The following is a 15,104-nucleotide window of genomic DNA, read 5'->3' on the forward strand; positions in this document are numbered from 1 at the left end:
ATTAATGGGTAAAAGCAAAGTGCATCATTTCCAATATTCTGTCTCAATCTTCATTACCTCATTCAACTGCCACAGAGGGCGCCACCCGTACCGGCTACTCATGTCGAATAAAGCTTCCGCTCTAATGAACCGCGCCGTTTGTAAACAAGGCATGCGTGTGTCAGCTGGCAGTTCTAACAGAGTCGATCAGCTGTTAAGAATAAGAATGTTGGTGATACGTAACTTAACAGTGTGACCCGATTCATCCTCGCATGGCGGCGGTGTTTTTCGTGTTTAGTTTTTCATAACAAAAATGATATATTTATGGCATCTATACGGTTTCTTAGTAGTAAGAACAGTATGATGAGATAAAACGCGAAAAAAAACTTGAAAGGGTGCTTTGAAAGCGTACACAGTAGTAACTTAGCTAACGTTTTAAGACGTAAGCCTCGTTTTTAACAGTCTTTGTCCCATTCCTATTTCGTCCCTGTGTATGAAGTGTGCTAACTGTGTAGCAATCAGAAATCATGAATCGGGACAAAATTATGGCAGAACTGAAACAACTTGATAAAAAAATGTTTAATTTGGTAAAAAGTGATAACCTACTTTCGGGTCTGGAAACGTCGTCATTGGAACGTATTCAGCAACTGATCGATGCAGAGACCGGACAAAAGATTCGAATATTTATCGTGAGGGATGATGGCAAAAGGTATAGCGGTTTAGAAGGAACGAACTGATACGTATGTTGCGTCGTACTCGACGTTTACAAGAAATATTACGATTACACAATATCCTTCTGGATGCTTTATCCAATGGAATATAACTTATAGAATTTAACATCGTACGGTTAGAACTATGCAGCTGCACAGTACAGGTCGATTATAGTCAACCAAACAATGACAAAATTATTCATAATTGTTTTGTATAGTACATTTTCAAATATTGTAAAGGTCTTGTTATCCTTGATGGCAGGCTGGATGTTGTCGTTTCGCCTGACGCTAGTATCCTAGAACTTCGTCGGGCCGTTGAGTTAGCTACAGAGGATTACTATCTGCGGTCAACCTGTCCAGACAACCCTTGTTTCCCAAAACCTCGTATCTCATGGAAGCAATTCTGGGGCCATCATACGCTTGTGGCTCATGACGTCCGTATTGACGAAGTTGACTGTTCGATCCGAGAATACAACATTACATCGGGAACAGTCCTCAAATTCGCAAAACGATTGCGTATCCGAGCTGCCGCTACTGTTAACCAAACAAGAGATTTTCTTACTGACCAACCTTCTACATCTTCCAGCCAGGGTCACCGTTTCCACGCATATGAGGCATATCGCGCGTCAAAGAAATAAAAACGTGTTTGCAAGTAATAAATAATAAGATAATAAATCTTTATTTTTAAGGCGCTTTGCATTGTCGATACATGTTACTTTCAGTATATCTTTTACATCTTACTATTCATATGCAAGATACGCTTATTGGTCCGCAACCGCAACCATTATCATCATTATGCCGAAGCACATGCTACACCTGAACATGTTGCATTCTGGTTGTCAATATACTGCATACATATGCTAATAATTAATATATATTTACATAAAATTATCCTGGATAGTGTCTACTATCAAAGTATTTTGTCTGCGTCTTTCTCTGGATGTGTAATAATGTTTTGTATATGTGTTTAGACTTATAAACTGAGAAATCTTTAGACAAATGGTAATTAGCGTAGAGAGAGTGGAAAAGCTGTACTATCGCAGTTTTATAAAAATCAGTCTATATATATGCATTGACTTTGTGGGTTTGTTCGTTTCGTCGCAATGAACAAAAAACATCTCATTTTGAGCAGCAGAGTTTGAAATAAAGAGTGTGGTTTTCGTTACACTTGGGAAAGATAGAAGCTTTTTAGAACACATATTTATACACAGAGTATGTTACATGTTTTCAGAAGTTTCTATAAATAAATTTCATTTTTATATGCGTTAAGAAAATGGGTGTCTTTACGCTATCAATGTAGTCGTCTTTTCTTTCTTCTGTATCTTTGACATTCATTGCTATTCCTCTGATTTTCTCTTTTGTACATATATTTTTCGATATATGCATATATAGCTTTTTTATTCACACAAATTGTGTCATGTTATATATATATATATATATATATAACATATATATATATATATATATACTTTTTTCATCATAATATATATATTTCTCTAAGTAATTGCATTCAATATTATCAATATTGTTGTTGGATCCGTTACGGACACACGTGTAGCTTCTATAAGAGGTTGCTTCGCGTCCGTTCGCCCAAGCGATCTGTCAAAAAAGTTTACTTAAAATTGACCCCTCTTGTTGACTTCGATTTGTAGATGGAAGCTGGTAAAAACGCCATTTATATATAAGGACGAATGAGCTCGTTTGATAATGAATGCACCACGAGGCTCTTGGAATGATAACAGCATGGAGTCGCCAGCGATTCGCCAACAATGTTTATGGGATCGTCTAGGCAAAAAATAAGAGTGTTAAGGGTTAAATAATAGCTCCTATAAATGAATATCCTTTTACGTGTACGTCTAAACAGCGGTAATTAGCTGTATAGTTGTAGAGTTTAGTGAAATATGGCGTGTGTTGTAAATGCCTGGCGCAATACTGGTATGTGACCACAAAAATCGGTAAAGTTGTGCTTTAAAGCACGTATGGACAAAAATCACCCAAACAGATATGACGTGACGACAACTAGAACAATAGTACGCTCATACGTCACTTTTTATGTATGAGATATTTATAGTATATCAAGTGTCTGAAATAAATTTACAGTGAGATTCAGCTAATAAATGTACAAAGCACAAAGCTTTTGGGACCCTAATAACTTCTCAAACAAAAGGTCACGTGTCCTTCCCCAAAATTAAAGTAAACTGCATTTTTCCAGCCTTCTTAGGACTGTTACAGAGAAAGAGAGAACCAGTTTTATAGCCAATGAAACAATAAAATTGGCTCGATGTTCTTACACAAAAACCAAAAGTACAAACTAAGCAAGCAAGCATCATCGGGAAAAAGGGACGAACGATCACATTCCGTGTCGATGACGGTTAAATTTGTTGTGACGATACCCTTGATCACGTTAAGTCACGTGTAGAGGCACACAGTAACGAATCAAAATATGAGACATTACGCTATATATGTATACGAGTGAATGTAGAATGCGATGAGAGTGGCTATTAATTACGTGCTGTGTAGTTGTCAGGTCTGGCAACTTGAACTTGGTTGACCACCCGCATTGTCAGGTTGTTACTGGGGGACAATCGGTAACTGCAGCCGATTATATTCAGGTTAAAAGAAAAAGGGCAATCGCCTTTTGTTTACGCCGTCATCTTTGTGCGCAAAAGCGAGGACGGCTTGACGCGTTTGGGGGTATCATCTATAATGGTTAGCTCATCGACATCATCGTCAGCAGCACTGATGTCTCCAACCGGTGAAATCTCTTCTGCGGACCCCATTTTGTGGGTTTTATTTATATGGTATTTCAGGTGGACTTTCTGAGTGAAGCGGCGTGGACAAAGCGGGCACTCAAATGGACGTTCGCCAGTATGAGTTAGAATGTGACGTTTTATGTGCGATGGCGTTACGCCAAGGAAGTTGCAGAAGCTACACTGATAGCGGCCACGACGTTTATTTGGCGAGTTTGGATCTTGCTGGGTTACACGACGTCGCGGTGGTGGCATCAGGGTGGGGCTTGCGGTCCGGCTGAAATTCTCTCCAGGTTCTGGACTCTCGGACCGTTGTCCTGAGGCATTCTGGAACGCGGCTAGGGCGGCTGGCCATAAATAGTTCGCATTAACGTCTGCAAAAAATAAGTGTACCGCTGTAAGTGACTCTGAGGCATTAAAACCAGCATGGTGGTCGTAGAAGTTGATAAGGAAAGAGGCGGAAAAGTGTTTCAAGCTGAACACTGCCGTAGCAATTAGGCGAAGACTAGTCAATGTAAGATAGGTAGAAAGGTACATGATTCAAGTTGTCTTTTATTTTGTTATATGCATGCAAAGAAACAGAGTAAATAGGTAGTGTTCCGAAAGAGGGCAAGAGTTCGACAGTGGAGTGCGGAACAACTCTGCGCGTCTTCAACTGTAAACGACGAGAGCCAAGCGACATTTAGGTCTGGTCGTGTTCGATCTACAAACACCTGAAGAACGAAAAGCTACACAAAAAATGACAAAAAAAAAAAAAACAAAAGAGATGCAGAAAGAACATAGAGAAACATAGGCGACACTTCACAGCGGACAACAGCGCGGCTTGCAGCGATTCCTTGTGACGGTTACCTGTAAGAAAAATACTAAATAGTAAATGGGCGATTTGATAATGTTTTATAGAAAGAACTACACCTATTTTTGTGCGCTACGTTTCGAACGCTTGGGTGCTCGAATCCTCCGTTATACGTAACATGGAACAGCGTATTCAATAGCTTATCGTTGCTGAAACCTAGAGAAGAAAGTTAAGCCTGATGAACCTGTAGGAGGCACGAAACTCCAGGTGTTTGTTCAACAACTTAGTGTTTACTAAATATTTCAGCGAATGACTGATACCTATAGCTGGCTAACTAAAATTTGCTCTCAAAGCCAACGCCCACCCTCCCTAATATACTACTACCGAAGTTCATCACTTCGTACTGAATATCGTGTGAGCATATTAAATCCACTGGCAAATAATGTTTCTTTATAGTTTTTCAATGATTTCTTTTCTACTCAAGCTATTTTCTCAACCAGCCCCAGAAACTCTGCTAATGAAATACACAGTCGCCATTAATAAATTATGAAATAATAAATCTTTATTTTTGAGACACATGTTATCGACACATGTTGCTTTTTATTGTACTTTTTATCATTTTACTATTCATATCCAATAGATACGCATATCCATCTGGAATCAGTGATCTGTTTCATCATTTCACAATAGTACACATTACACGCGTATATTTTGCATTCTGGCTGTCAGTATATCGCACATATATAGTAAAAATTGTAATGAATCATTTAATAATAATATTATTTACACAGTATGTTGTCGAGCTGTTGTGTTTATTACTGTGTATGTTTATGTATTACTGTGTATGTCTTCAGTTCTATGCCTCCGAAAAATTCTGAACGGAGATAATGATCGTAGATACGACGAAAGGGATGAACTAAGCCGAGACCAAGTGTACAGAGGAGAAGCATCTATGAGAGTGACAGACCAACAAATAGACGCGTGGTGACCACCAAAGCATTTGTCAAAACGAAAGAACGCTCAAAGACAGCGTGGCCTACCTATTTTTCTTTAATATAAGTACTTGTGTGTGTGTGTATGTGTGTGTGTGTCCGTGTGTGTGTTTGTGTGTGTGTATATTTTTACTTTTGTTTCTGCCTGTGCCACTCTTCTGTGTGTCTGGACTATGTGCATTTTCATATATCTTCATTGACAGCGTGGGGAAAAACTTCAAATGAATAGTTATATAGCGGTTGCAAGAAATTAAGTATGTAACATTTACCTTTTATCACCGGAGAGACAAAATAGCGCTCTTAGCACAATATGATTGGAATCACTAGACGACAATGAAAAGAAAAGCAGAAAAGGCAGCCAGTTGCATGGGATATAGAAGATTAGAGCAACGATTTATACACAGAGTATTTTACATATTCTATCAATTTTCATTAATAATATCATCCTTACTTACTTTTTATAATTCAACTATCTTTTAATTTTTTTGTTCTATCAGACTTCTTCTCGCGTTCGTGGGTTATTCGCACTTACTCTTCGTACTCGTTCTGTTCCTTGCGCACTCTTTATATACTTGTTCATTTATATTCTTTCTTTTATGTAAGTGTATCCAATAATAGTGGTAATAACCACTATCATCAGTTAATATACTGCTTGTCGTTTGTCTGCTCACCGTTTCCGACAAACATTTTTATCTTGCGTATACTCTAGCGTATCTTTAGCACCACTATATTCAGTTCGGCATACGAGGATAACAACACTGGGTTTTGATAGCGAGAGAACACCTGCTTTCAACACCGCATGTGGTCCCTCTAACAACGCCTAAATAAACTACTCGTACCTAAGAGTTCTACTGGACTACCTACAAGAATAGAAGCTAGCAAACAACAAGTGTGCCCGGAGCATCTTAATTACATTACGTGATATACTTCAGCTTTTGCGGTTTGCAATCAACGGTCTTTTCAACTAACAGAATTCGCTTGTTCAAGTTGTTCCGGGCAGATTTCCGCGACGGATTTCGACCAAAATATAGAACGGCTCACGGGTTCTCGGAGTAGGACAGACAATGCCACGCGCTACCCGCTAGCGAAATCGTCCCAGAAATTAAAAAAAAAAAACGAGTCGCGTATCCGTCGCGAAAATCGTCGTCTTCGGCTAGACACAAAACACTCTTCACAGGAAACTGATAGCGGGATATAATATTGGTAATAATATATATATATATATATATATATATATATATATATATATAATTATCGTCATCTAAATGAACCATGATCTTCGTAGCGATAGGCTTTTCGTCTGCTCATTTTTAATTTTCGCTGACTCCAACAATAATCATCTTAATAGTTGAATTTGAATTGAATTACGTTTCATTCTGTGATTAAAGGCTATCTGGGATGTCTATATAAGATGTATGATTGTTAGGTGACTCTGTTTGATTATTTGCTCGAGGCATCACAAGGCACGTATTCTGTGCACAAATTGTGTGTAGCACACACACACACACACATATACAATCCCTCAAGGGTTATGACATGAAGGATAACTTGTACAACAGGTTGTTGGGACCTCGGTGTCCCTGGAATGATGGCGGTATGGAGGCGCCAACGCTTAAATACAGCGGTGGACGGCACAAAATGGAACGGTAAAGGCAAGAATAAATATTAAGTATAGAAATATTAATGAAAACATTCATTTAGTGTTGTTGTTGTTGTTCTCCTTGACGGTGACGCTGTTCAAACAAACGGATTTTCTCTCACATTTGAAACACCGTCAGAGCGTGTGCGAAAGGCTTCGTCGAGACCCGCGAAAAATGCCTGGACTCTCCTAACCTTCAGTATCTCTACAAACGATTTTTGTTTGCAGTGAGAACAACATACGTGATCGTTATGTTATTATTAATATAGGATAAAAATCGAGTGTGTAGATATGTCGATCTGAATGTCAACTGGACGTAATTACCTTTTTATTCCTACGCTCTCTTTCTTTCGACTCGTATGACCATGATCAAACATGGGTCAGCCCAAATCGCAGTTTTTCTTTGAGGCCCTTTCTGTGTTGTTGTTGTTGTTGTTGTTGTTCGAGTTGGTGGGATTTTGCAGAGTGGCCCAATTTATCGCGCGGGCAACATGCGTCGCATCCGCTACAAGGCGATCGATGGCGCGGCGTGAATGACTGTACCAGATATGAGCTAGTATGTTTTTATTACATCTCAACAGCTAATACATAACAGGTGGTACATGGCGCTACGTATATATATACACATACATATATATATATATATATATATATATATATATAGTCGTAAGGTATAAGGTAGAAACTGAAAAAGTGAATCGCGTTCACCGTGGCTATACGTCGTCACAATACAGTATAAACAAGAACTGTATAATCGTATAGTTTGGTAAAAGATTAAGAAGTGCGTTTAGATGGATCGTAAACACGTCACGGGTGCATGATTACACGAACAATTACAAACATTTTTAATTTTTTTTTCTTTCAATAAAAACACTTACAAAAATAATATCTATGTCATAATACGACGACAATCATAATAGAAAAAATGCTAAAACATTATTCATTATCTGCAACAATATAGCTTGGTCTATATTATAATACGATATATTTTTAGCAAAATTTTTACACAGTGAGATTCAGCGAACAAATATACAAAGCACAAGGCCCGCGGGACCCTGATGGCTTCCCGGTCAAATAAGGAAAATCTTGTGCATCACTGAAGCATCGGCATTTCCTAAACACATGTTCATGTGTAAGGTTTGCCTTCCTCGACTTTATACAACCATGGTCAATGATCACTCTTTTCTATTATATATAGACTGCGTAAATTACAGACTGGACACTTCGAATATGTATGAATATCATATTTTTTTTCTATATCATTTACCTGCTCAGGAATACAGTTCGGACAGGGAAGTTTTCGGGGACCTCTGGGCCTCTTGAAAATGCTCTCAATGTGACAACACAACTCGCTCGATGGTCTTCGGCGAAAACAAAAATTGAACACGAAGTGCTGAGGACGCAGGGAGGCAAGGGATTAGAGACTGTGATAATTATTGCTTCAATACAATTACTAATAGTTATTATTCTACTTTGGACTATGTCGGACTGCTAACAATAAAAAATCATTTGTCGCAGCGACATACGTCAACACCAGTGTATGTATATAGGTTATTAGCGATAGCGCGACTCACGTTTTCGTGGGTTTCCGTGTTTCAACAACGAAAAGAACATTCACGACTACCATACACCTATATAATGTCGCAAATGTTTCTTTCTCGATACGGCAAGGGACGATACGATCTAACGACTCAAAATGTCTACATCCGTATCAGACAGGCGTATGGGTGAATAAATGAGTGTAACTCGGGATGACGATGGCAGTATGTGACGTGTTATGCGTGGCTGTTATGTCCAACAATATTGGCATTAAGGACAGTCAAACGGTCACTTCTTAGCACTGAGTAGTGATTGGCTGGGGATATGAAGTGAACTGAGGGGGATATTGAGGAGTAATTGAATCGTTACTACGCTCATGCTGTCATTTCCGTGTGTAAAAGCGAGGATGGGTTGACTGGCTCGGGGCCGTCGTCGATAACGGTTACATCATCGACATCGTCATCGTGGGCGCTGATGCCCCCGACTGGTGCGATGCCTTCCTCGCCAGAGCCTGGTGAACCCTGGCCAACAGGCAGAGGTGATGAATTATTGTCGCCAGGGATGCCGGGCAATTTGTGGGTCTTGTTCATGTGATATTTCAGGTGGACTTTCTGGGTGAATCTGCGCGGGCAAAGCGGACACTCGAATGGACGTTCGCCCGTGTGAATTAGAATGTGTCGCTTCATATGAGATGGTGTTACGCCGAGGAAATTGCAATAGCCGCACTGGTAGCGGCCACGACGCTTGTTGGGCGAATTCGGGTTCTGCTGGGTCATCCGACGGCGTCCCTGTGGCGGGATGGGCGCCGGGTTTGGGGTAGGGCTGAAGTTGTTTCCGGGTTCAGGACTCTCGGACCGTTGGCCCGAGGCATTCTGGAAAGCGGCCAAAGCTGCCGGCCATAGGTAGTTGGCATTCACGTCTGCAAGTAATGAGGCCAGTACCGTAAGTAATTCAGACATTGTGCAAAGCGTACGTTGATGATGATCGAATGAAGTTAGTTGAAGTCGTTTGTATAGGAGAGGGTCAGCGCTGCGTCTCGAGCTGTACGCGGCGGTGCATGTGAAATAAAGTGGAGTGAGTGGTAGTATGAAAATAGAAAAGGTGTAAGATAAAGATTCTCTCGTTTGTTATTATGTTGTGCATGCATGGAGGAGCTAGATCTTTAAAAGGAGCAGCAGTTGTTCGGCAATGGCGCGCTCGACGGCTTCGATTGCTGTCTATAATCGGCAATGGCGAAAATATTGATGATGATTAAATCTGGTCACACTCGATCTGAAAGAAGTGAATGAAAAGAAGTAGAAACTGACACTGAAAAAAAGCAACAACAAAGCAGAAAACAGGAACAGTCAGAGAAAAAAGATATTGTTACACTTTCCCGTAGACACGAACAGCTCGTCTTTGGTTTGGCTCGCTTCGATGCTCTTCTGTAAAAATAGCAAGCAAAAGTAAATATGCTACTCAATAGTAATAGATAGAAAGAGCATCACGTGTGTGTGCTTATGCGTGTCTGTATCTGTTAAGTTCTGGATATGGTGCGCGACTTCGCCCTGCAGAACGAATTCAACAACTGAACATGTGATAATCTTAGAGATTCTTCGCTGAGTGTCTGTATTCTCTCTGTTCAGTCTCGTCGGAGTGTCGTAGTCATCGCCGACGTCTTTACGTTAATGAGTCCTTCAGGTCCTTAACTTCTTCAGCGATTTCAGGTCGCTTTTGGTCCATCTCATGTTCGACGCTTGATCAGAGCCTCAGTAAGGAATAGATGAAAGCAGTACGAGACGGTGCTATTCGAAGCCTGGCGACACCAGGTGAATGCGACATCTGCGGCAGACGTCAGCAGAAACGACACAAACTCCGTCTTTGCCGATCTTCGGCATCCTCGGCTTGGCGTACGGACACACGACAGAATTGACACAGTCGTACAACGCTATGGGGACACAGCATTAAGAGAAGATGGTCTATGTTCGAATTCTCGTTCTCTCTCTTACTCGAGGATTTTTTTTCTTCCCTGAAATCAGAAAACAACACGAGAGGTAAGTTAAGTTGTATCGGAGACGGCGGGAGCCTGATAGACGAAGGTTACAGCGTTTGTGCAGAATAAAGAACAACGCGAAGACGCATCATCGTGTCTCTTTAACCCACTGAAGTACGGTAAAGGCCAAGCGAGCAGTCGAACGAGTGAAATACCTGAAGAGAACTCTAAAAGAAGGATGGACAGAAAGACGAGTCATCACGAGATGGACCGATCGACCAAAGTCGACCACAGCAACTGAGCGTAAGCCAATGCGAGGCAGGCAGGCAGGCTAAAAGGAGATAGCACGAACGACCGTGGAAGGGGCGATACGGCTAAATCCGGGAAGTCAGCTGGGGAGTGTAGACACCGCTCATAGTCTAAAAGATCGACCATCTTCAATAATTGCAGGTCGAATGGGTAGCTCAGAAGTGCTCCAGAACTGACCGCTACTAGACAAAAAAAAACTCTCTCTCAAGATTCGAGAAACGAACTAAAGGAACTGAGTGTACCGCGACCACAAATGACCAAGTTCAGCCCCCAGAGAGCTCCCGAAGGCTGTTCTCGTCTGCCCTCCAGACATCAAACGCGCCTGCGAAGAGTGAAGGCCTTTCTTTCGAGAATGATATTAGCCTTATTATTAGAAGCGAACAGTCTTAGGGTGAACCAAATCTCCTTGAGTGTCGTTTGGAGTAAAGCGCACCATAGTATATATTTTTTCACATTAAAAAGAAGCACTCATCATAATATACTAGTTTCAAATACGAAACAAAAAAAAAATATATATATATATATATATTTTTTTTTTCTATTTGACTTCCTGTTCGGAACACGAGAGAATACGCTACATTATAGTTGGGTCATTGCGTTCGATGAGAGCGTATCAAAAATAATCCATTACAGCCCGTCCGAGTATCTCAATTACGTCGCTGTATGTTGATCCTATAGACGCCGTTATAACAGTACTAGACTTGGCACACACCAGAAATGTCTTCCGCAAAGAAAAGTCAATATTGATGCCGGCCCACTTTGGTCATCGCCATATTGCCCAGCTGACAACATACCGCACTTCACTTCATTCCTTTTTACTATATTTTCGTTTGCTCCTCGCCGTTGGTTCCTGTCGTGTATTCCCAGATAAAAATCTATTTAATACAAACATAAACTTCATTTACGATTTGAATATTAGCATAGGTTTAGATCATATTACAAATAATATGAGTTTAAATTATGGTTTAATAATTATCATTAAATTAGTCTGCTGAGCAATAACACGTACGAAATAGTGCCTGCCGTATGATTTCATATATATATATATATATATATACATATATTGTATGAGGTTAATGACAATGTTTCTGTCTAGTATTTAAGTAAAAACGACATCAACGCTAAAATGTTTTCTGATACGCAATTTGCCATTATCTGTCAGCCAGATCTTACACGCGTCTGGTAGTAGCCCAGTTGGGGTGGCTCGTTCGCTTCACAACACTTGTTATACTGTACACTGTGCATACGCACAATAGCTGTGCTGGTTTGTCACTGCAGTATAGCTTGTACGCCAGAGGCAGTAGTAGCAATGGCGACTACGATGTTTCGTTTTTTATTCGGTCCGTACACAGCTCTGTTCTCACGTATATCCACTTACAAATGCAAACTGATATACAGATGTCTGATGAATCGATATTATCTGTGTGAGATTGTGCGTATTTCTCTCGACGTATGTGTGTTTGTCTAAATGTTCTGTGTACTGTATTCTAGCTAGTTATGTTCGCAAGGCAAGCTTTACGTCAGCCGACGGCGACACTGTGCCGATAGTGGGGCCTGACTGCGTGCCTGCCGCCGAACAGCCCAGATCAGAAAGTTTAGTTCTGTTCTGCCATGCTCAAATCAGCTTTGTTCAGTTCAGCCTTATTCGTGTTTCTCTTGGAACGTCTCAGGGCCACCTTTTGACATCGACCATCGAGAAGGCCTCGTTCGCTCGGTGGTTGTCGAGCCGATTTCTCAGTGGCAAGCAACCATCGCTCTTCATCTCTATTCTTTGGCTAGCCCCTTGCTGTATCGCTGACGACCAGACCAGCTCGGCTTAGCCAATGCCAGTGGCTCCAAAACACTCTGCAGCCGGGTCAGTCGTGCCAATGCATATAGTATATTATGCGAGTAGCGACACACGGATCCTCTAGGACCACCACACATATCTATTTATTCCTCCGTATGTGCGTGTGTGTGTGTGTGAGTGTGTGCTGTGCTGTGTTCAGCACCACGTATAGTACAGTGAATTCTGGGATCCAAGATGACGTCCGCTCCTGCCTGACTTCCTTTTTTGTTTTGGCTTGCTCCTACTCTTCGCTCGATGTCGCTCGACGGCGCTCACTTGTTCGCTCGTCGAATCGCCGTCGCTGAGACAACCAGCAACCGGTAGCGTTACTGTTGGCGTCTTTGAGCGCGGCGCTAGGCCACCACTATAGAGTGGTGGAGCAAGCGGACGGCATCAGCATTAAAAGGGGGGATACGACAGGTGAGACGAAAGCCAACTCTGCGGTGACGTCGCAGCTGCCGCAACCACTGGCGTTGTCGTATTCACAGTGGCCCATTGGTCTGTTCCCTCTGATCGTCATCTCGAAGACGACGGAACTCGATGCTGCGATTCGTCGCTGAAGCTGCCGACTCGCAGACAGGCACGCGGACCCAATATCCGGCTTCCGACTTTCTGCTTGCTGTTGTCCTCTCTACTGAAGTTTTTGTTACTCATCGTTCTTAAGTGCTGCTACTGCAGTAGTCCGTAGCACCAAGCTGTTACTTTTACAGCTATTATTGTGTTACTCGAAACTGCGCCGTTGCGTTCGTAGGACGGCTGAACGGAGCAGGCCTCATCGAGTCAGCACCTAATCACTCGAAATCGGAGGGCGACAGTAAGAGGATATTGCGAAGCTGAGCTACCGTTCGTTGAAAAAGCTGTCAAAACGCCGCATGAAAAACAGAGATCCAACAAATTAAATAGAAGGGCATTGGGAAAAGGCTGTAATTGAGCGCCAAATACACTCAAACAAACGTATACACCGACAAAACGACGGCAAAGGGTGAGACGCAAGCATTTGCTTACACTTAAAGAGTGCGTTCGAATGAGGCAGAGCAACAAAGGCGTCCGGGGTATATCACAAGTGCACGGACTAAACCATCTTGCCTGCCACACGTTTTAATTTTCGTACAACCTCCTGGGGGAAACCGCGCTCTCGAGGGCATTTATCAATGATACTTCCGTTCCGTTGACAACATCGTGGAGTAGAAAGCGGACTATAGCCAGCAGCATCACGGATACTTCAGATACTTTTAGCAGCTTTCAGCTTCTTCCTTCAACCAGCGTCAGCGAGTTATTTGCTCCTTCAACCTAATTTTGTTCGTCTATATGGGCGAACGAAGAAAGCGAGTTGACTTCGTTCGTTCTTTGAGCTCTCGAGTCGACGCTCGCCACAAGTGGCGCTCCGCCGTGCTCTGCCACGGCAAGCCATTGTTGTTTGTTCGCCACTACTGCTCCTGCTGCTGCACAAGGAAAAGCGACGGCCGCGGCAGCAGCAGCAGAAACCGAAGAAGAAAAACAGTCGCTCCACTAAAATGGCAGTGACTTCAGCGACTTTGGCGCTTGCTCACAATCGGCAGCGATGGCTGCTTCCACTGCCGCCGCAGCCATTGCCGTTATCAGCGCTCCGACGCGTTGGTTGCTGGGCGAGTCATGCTGGCTCCTGACTTGCGGCCGAAGGGAGCTGCTGGTTGCTGAGGCTGGCTTGAAGACCAATCGCATCATCGTTCCGGCAGCGAGCAAGCGAACAGTGATGGCAGCGGTGGCGGCGGCAACGGCAGCGTGTGCCAGAAACCGCGGGCAAGTAACCTGTTTATGGACCGGTAGAAGGAGGGATAAACTATGAGAGCGTTGGGAGAAACTGTGTCGACCGACAGAAAGACGGACCGTCCAAGCGAACACGGCGGCGGTCGTTGAGCCACCGACGGATCGGAGAGTGTTGGAGTGTTTAAGAATGCAGAACATACGTAGAACCACTGGTACCAGCTGAAACTGAGCTGACTTTGAATAGAATACTAAATCGAGAAAAGAGCGAAGATGGAGATTGACAGGAACGGATTTTTGAAGTGTGCAGTAGTGATCTTTTGCTTCTTTATCTGCGTTGCCACGATTGTCAGCAGCTGTCTTGTCCTTAGTCAGTTGCCGATCGCTGTTATCCTCGTTCGAGCGAGCAGCGAAGGACCCGTCGACTGAGCCAACGATCGAGTAGTGGGCGTTGTTGCGGATGGTTACTCTCGACGCCATCAGGATTCCCGCTGCGATGATATGTTTTTAGAAGGACAGACTGGAGTAGAGGTGGTTCGACAAATGATTGTAGGCCATCCGACCATGCTGCTTGACAAGGCAACGCCGCACGGCATCTAGTAACATTAGTCGCTGTTCCAGTAATAGCAACAGTAATACTAATACAGCAAACATAGATTATAGGTGCGCAATGCATCGGAAACTCCAGTGGCTACACTGTCAGAGCTGGCAGATAATAGCAACAGGTAGCGCGCTACCTGCTGGATAGACAGCCAAATCAACTCTATGGCAGGCCTACACCTTTATAAATCATCGACCACCGGATCGACAACGCCATCATCATGATAGACATCTCCACGATTCAACAGAT

The 15,104-nt window shown here is 42.6% G+C and overlaps 2 protein-coding genes across 2 annotated transcripts in view; one reads left to right on the forward strand and one right to left on the reverse strand.

The window, feature by feature from the left end:
- Window positions 1-1,988, forward strand: LOC111267311 (U11/U12 small nuclear ribonucleoprotein 25 kDa protein). The gene is made up of 2 exons (XM_022845520.2): window positions 1-688; window positions 952-1,988. Exons 1-2 carry the CDS (start codon window positions 507-509, stop codon window positions 1,325-1,327), a joined length of 558 nt encoding a protein of 185 aa, XP_022701255.1. The 5' UTR covers window positions 1-506; the 3' UTR covers window positions 1,328-1,988.
- LOC111267441 (uncharacterized) overlaps window positions 1,343-15,104 on the reverse strand; it is a 27,404-nt gene continuing 13,642 nt past the window's right edge. The window contains exons 2-3 of the mRNA XM_086971541.1: window positions 8,783-10,410; window positions 1,343-3,979 (exon numbers count right to left, since the gene is read on the reverse strand). Of these exons, the coding sequence (XP_086827667.1) occupies window positions 3,332-3,979; window positions 8,783-9,361 (1,227 nt within the window). The 5' untranslated portion in view covers window positions 9,362-10,410 and the 3' untranslated portion in view covers window positions 1,343-3,331. The remainder of the gene's footprint in view (window positions 3,980-8,782; window positions 10,411-15,104) is intronic.

The sequence above is a fragment of the Varroa jacobsoni genome, unplaced genomic scaffold (assembly GCF_002532875.2).
Source record: "Varroa jacobsoni isolate VJ856 unplaced genomic scaffold, vjacob_1.0 scaffold_12, whole genome shotgun sequence".
Taxonomy (NCBI): Eukaryota; Metazoa; Arthropoda; class Arachnida; order Mesostigmata; family Varroidae; genus Varroa; species Varroa jacobsoni.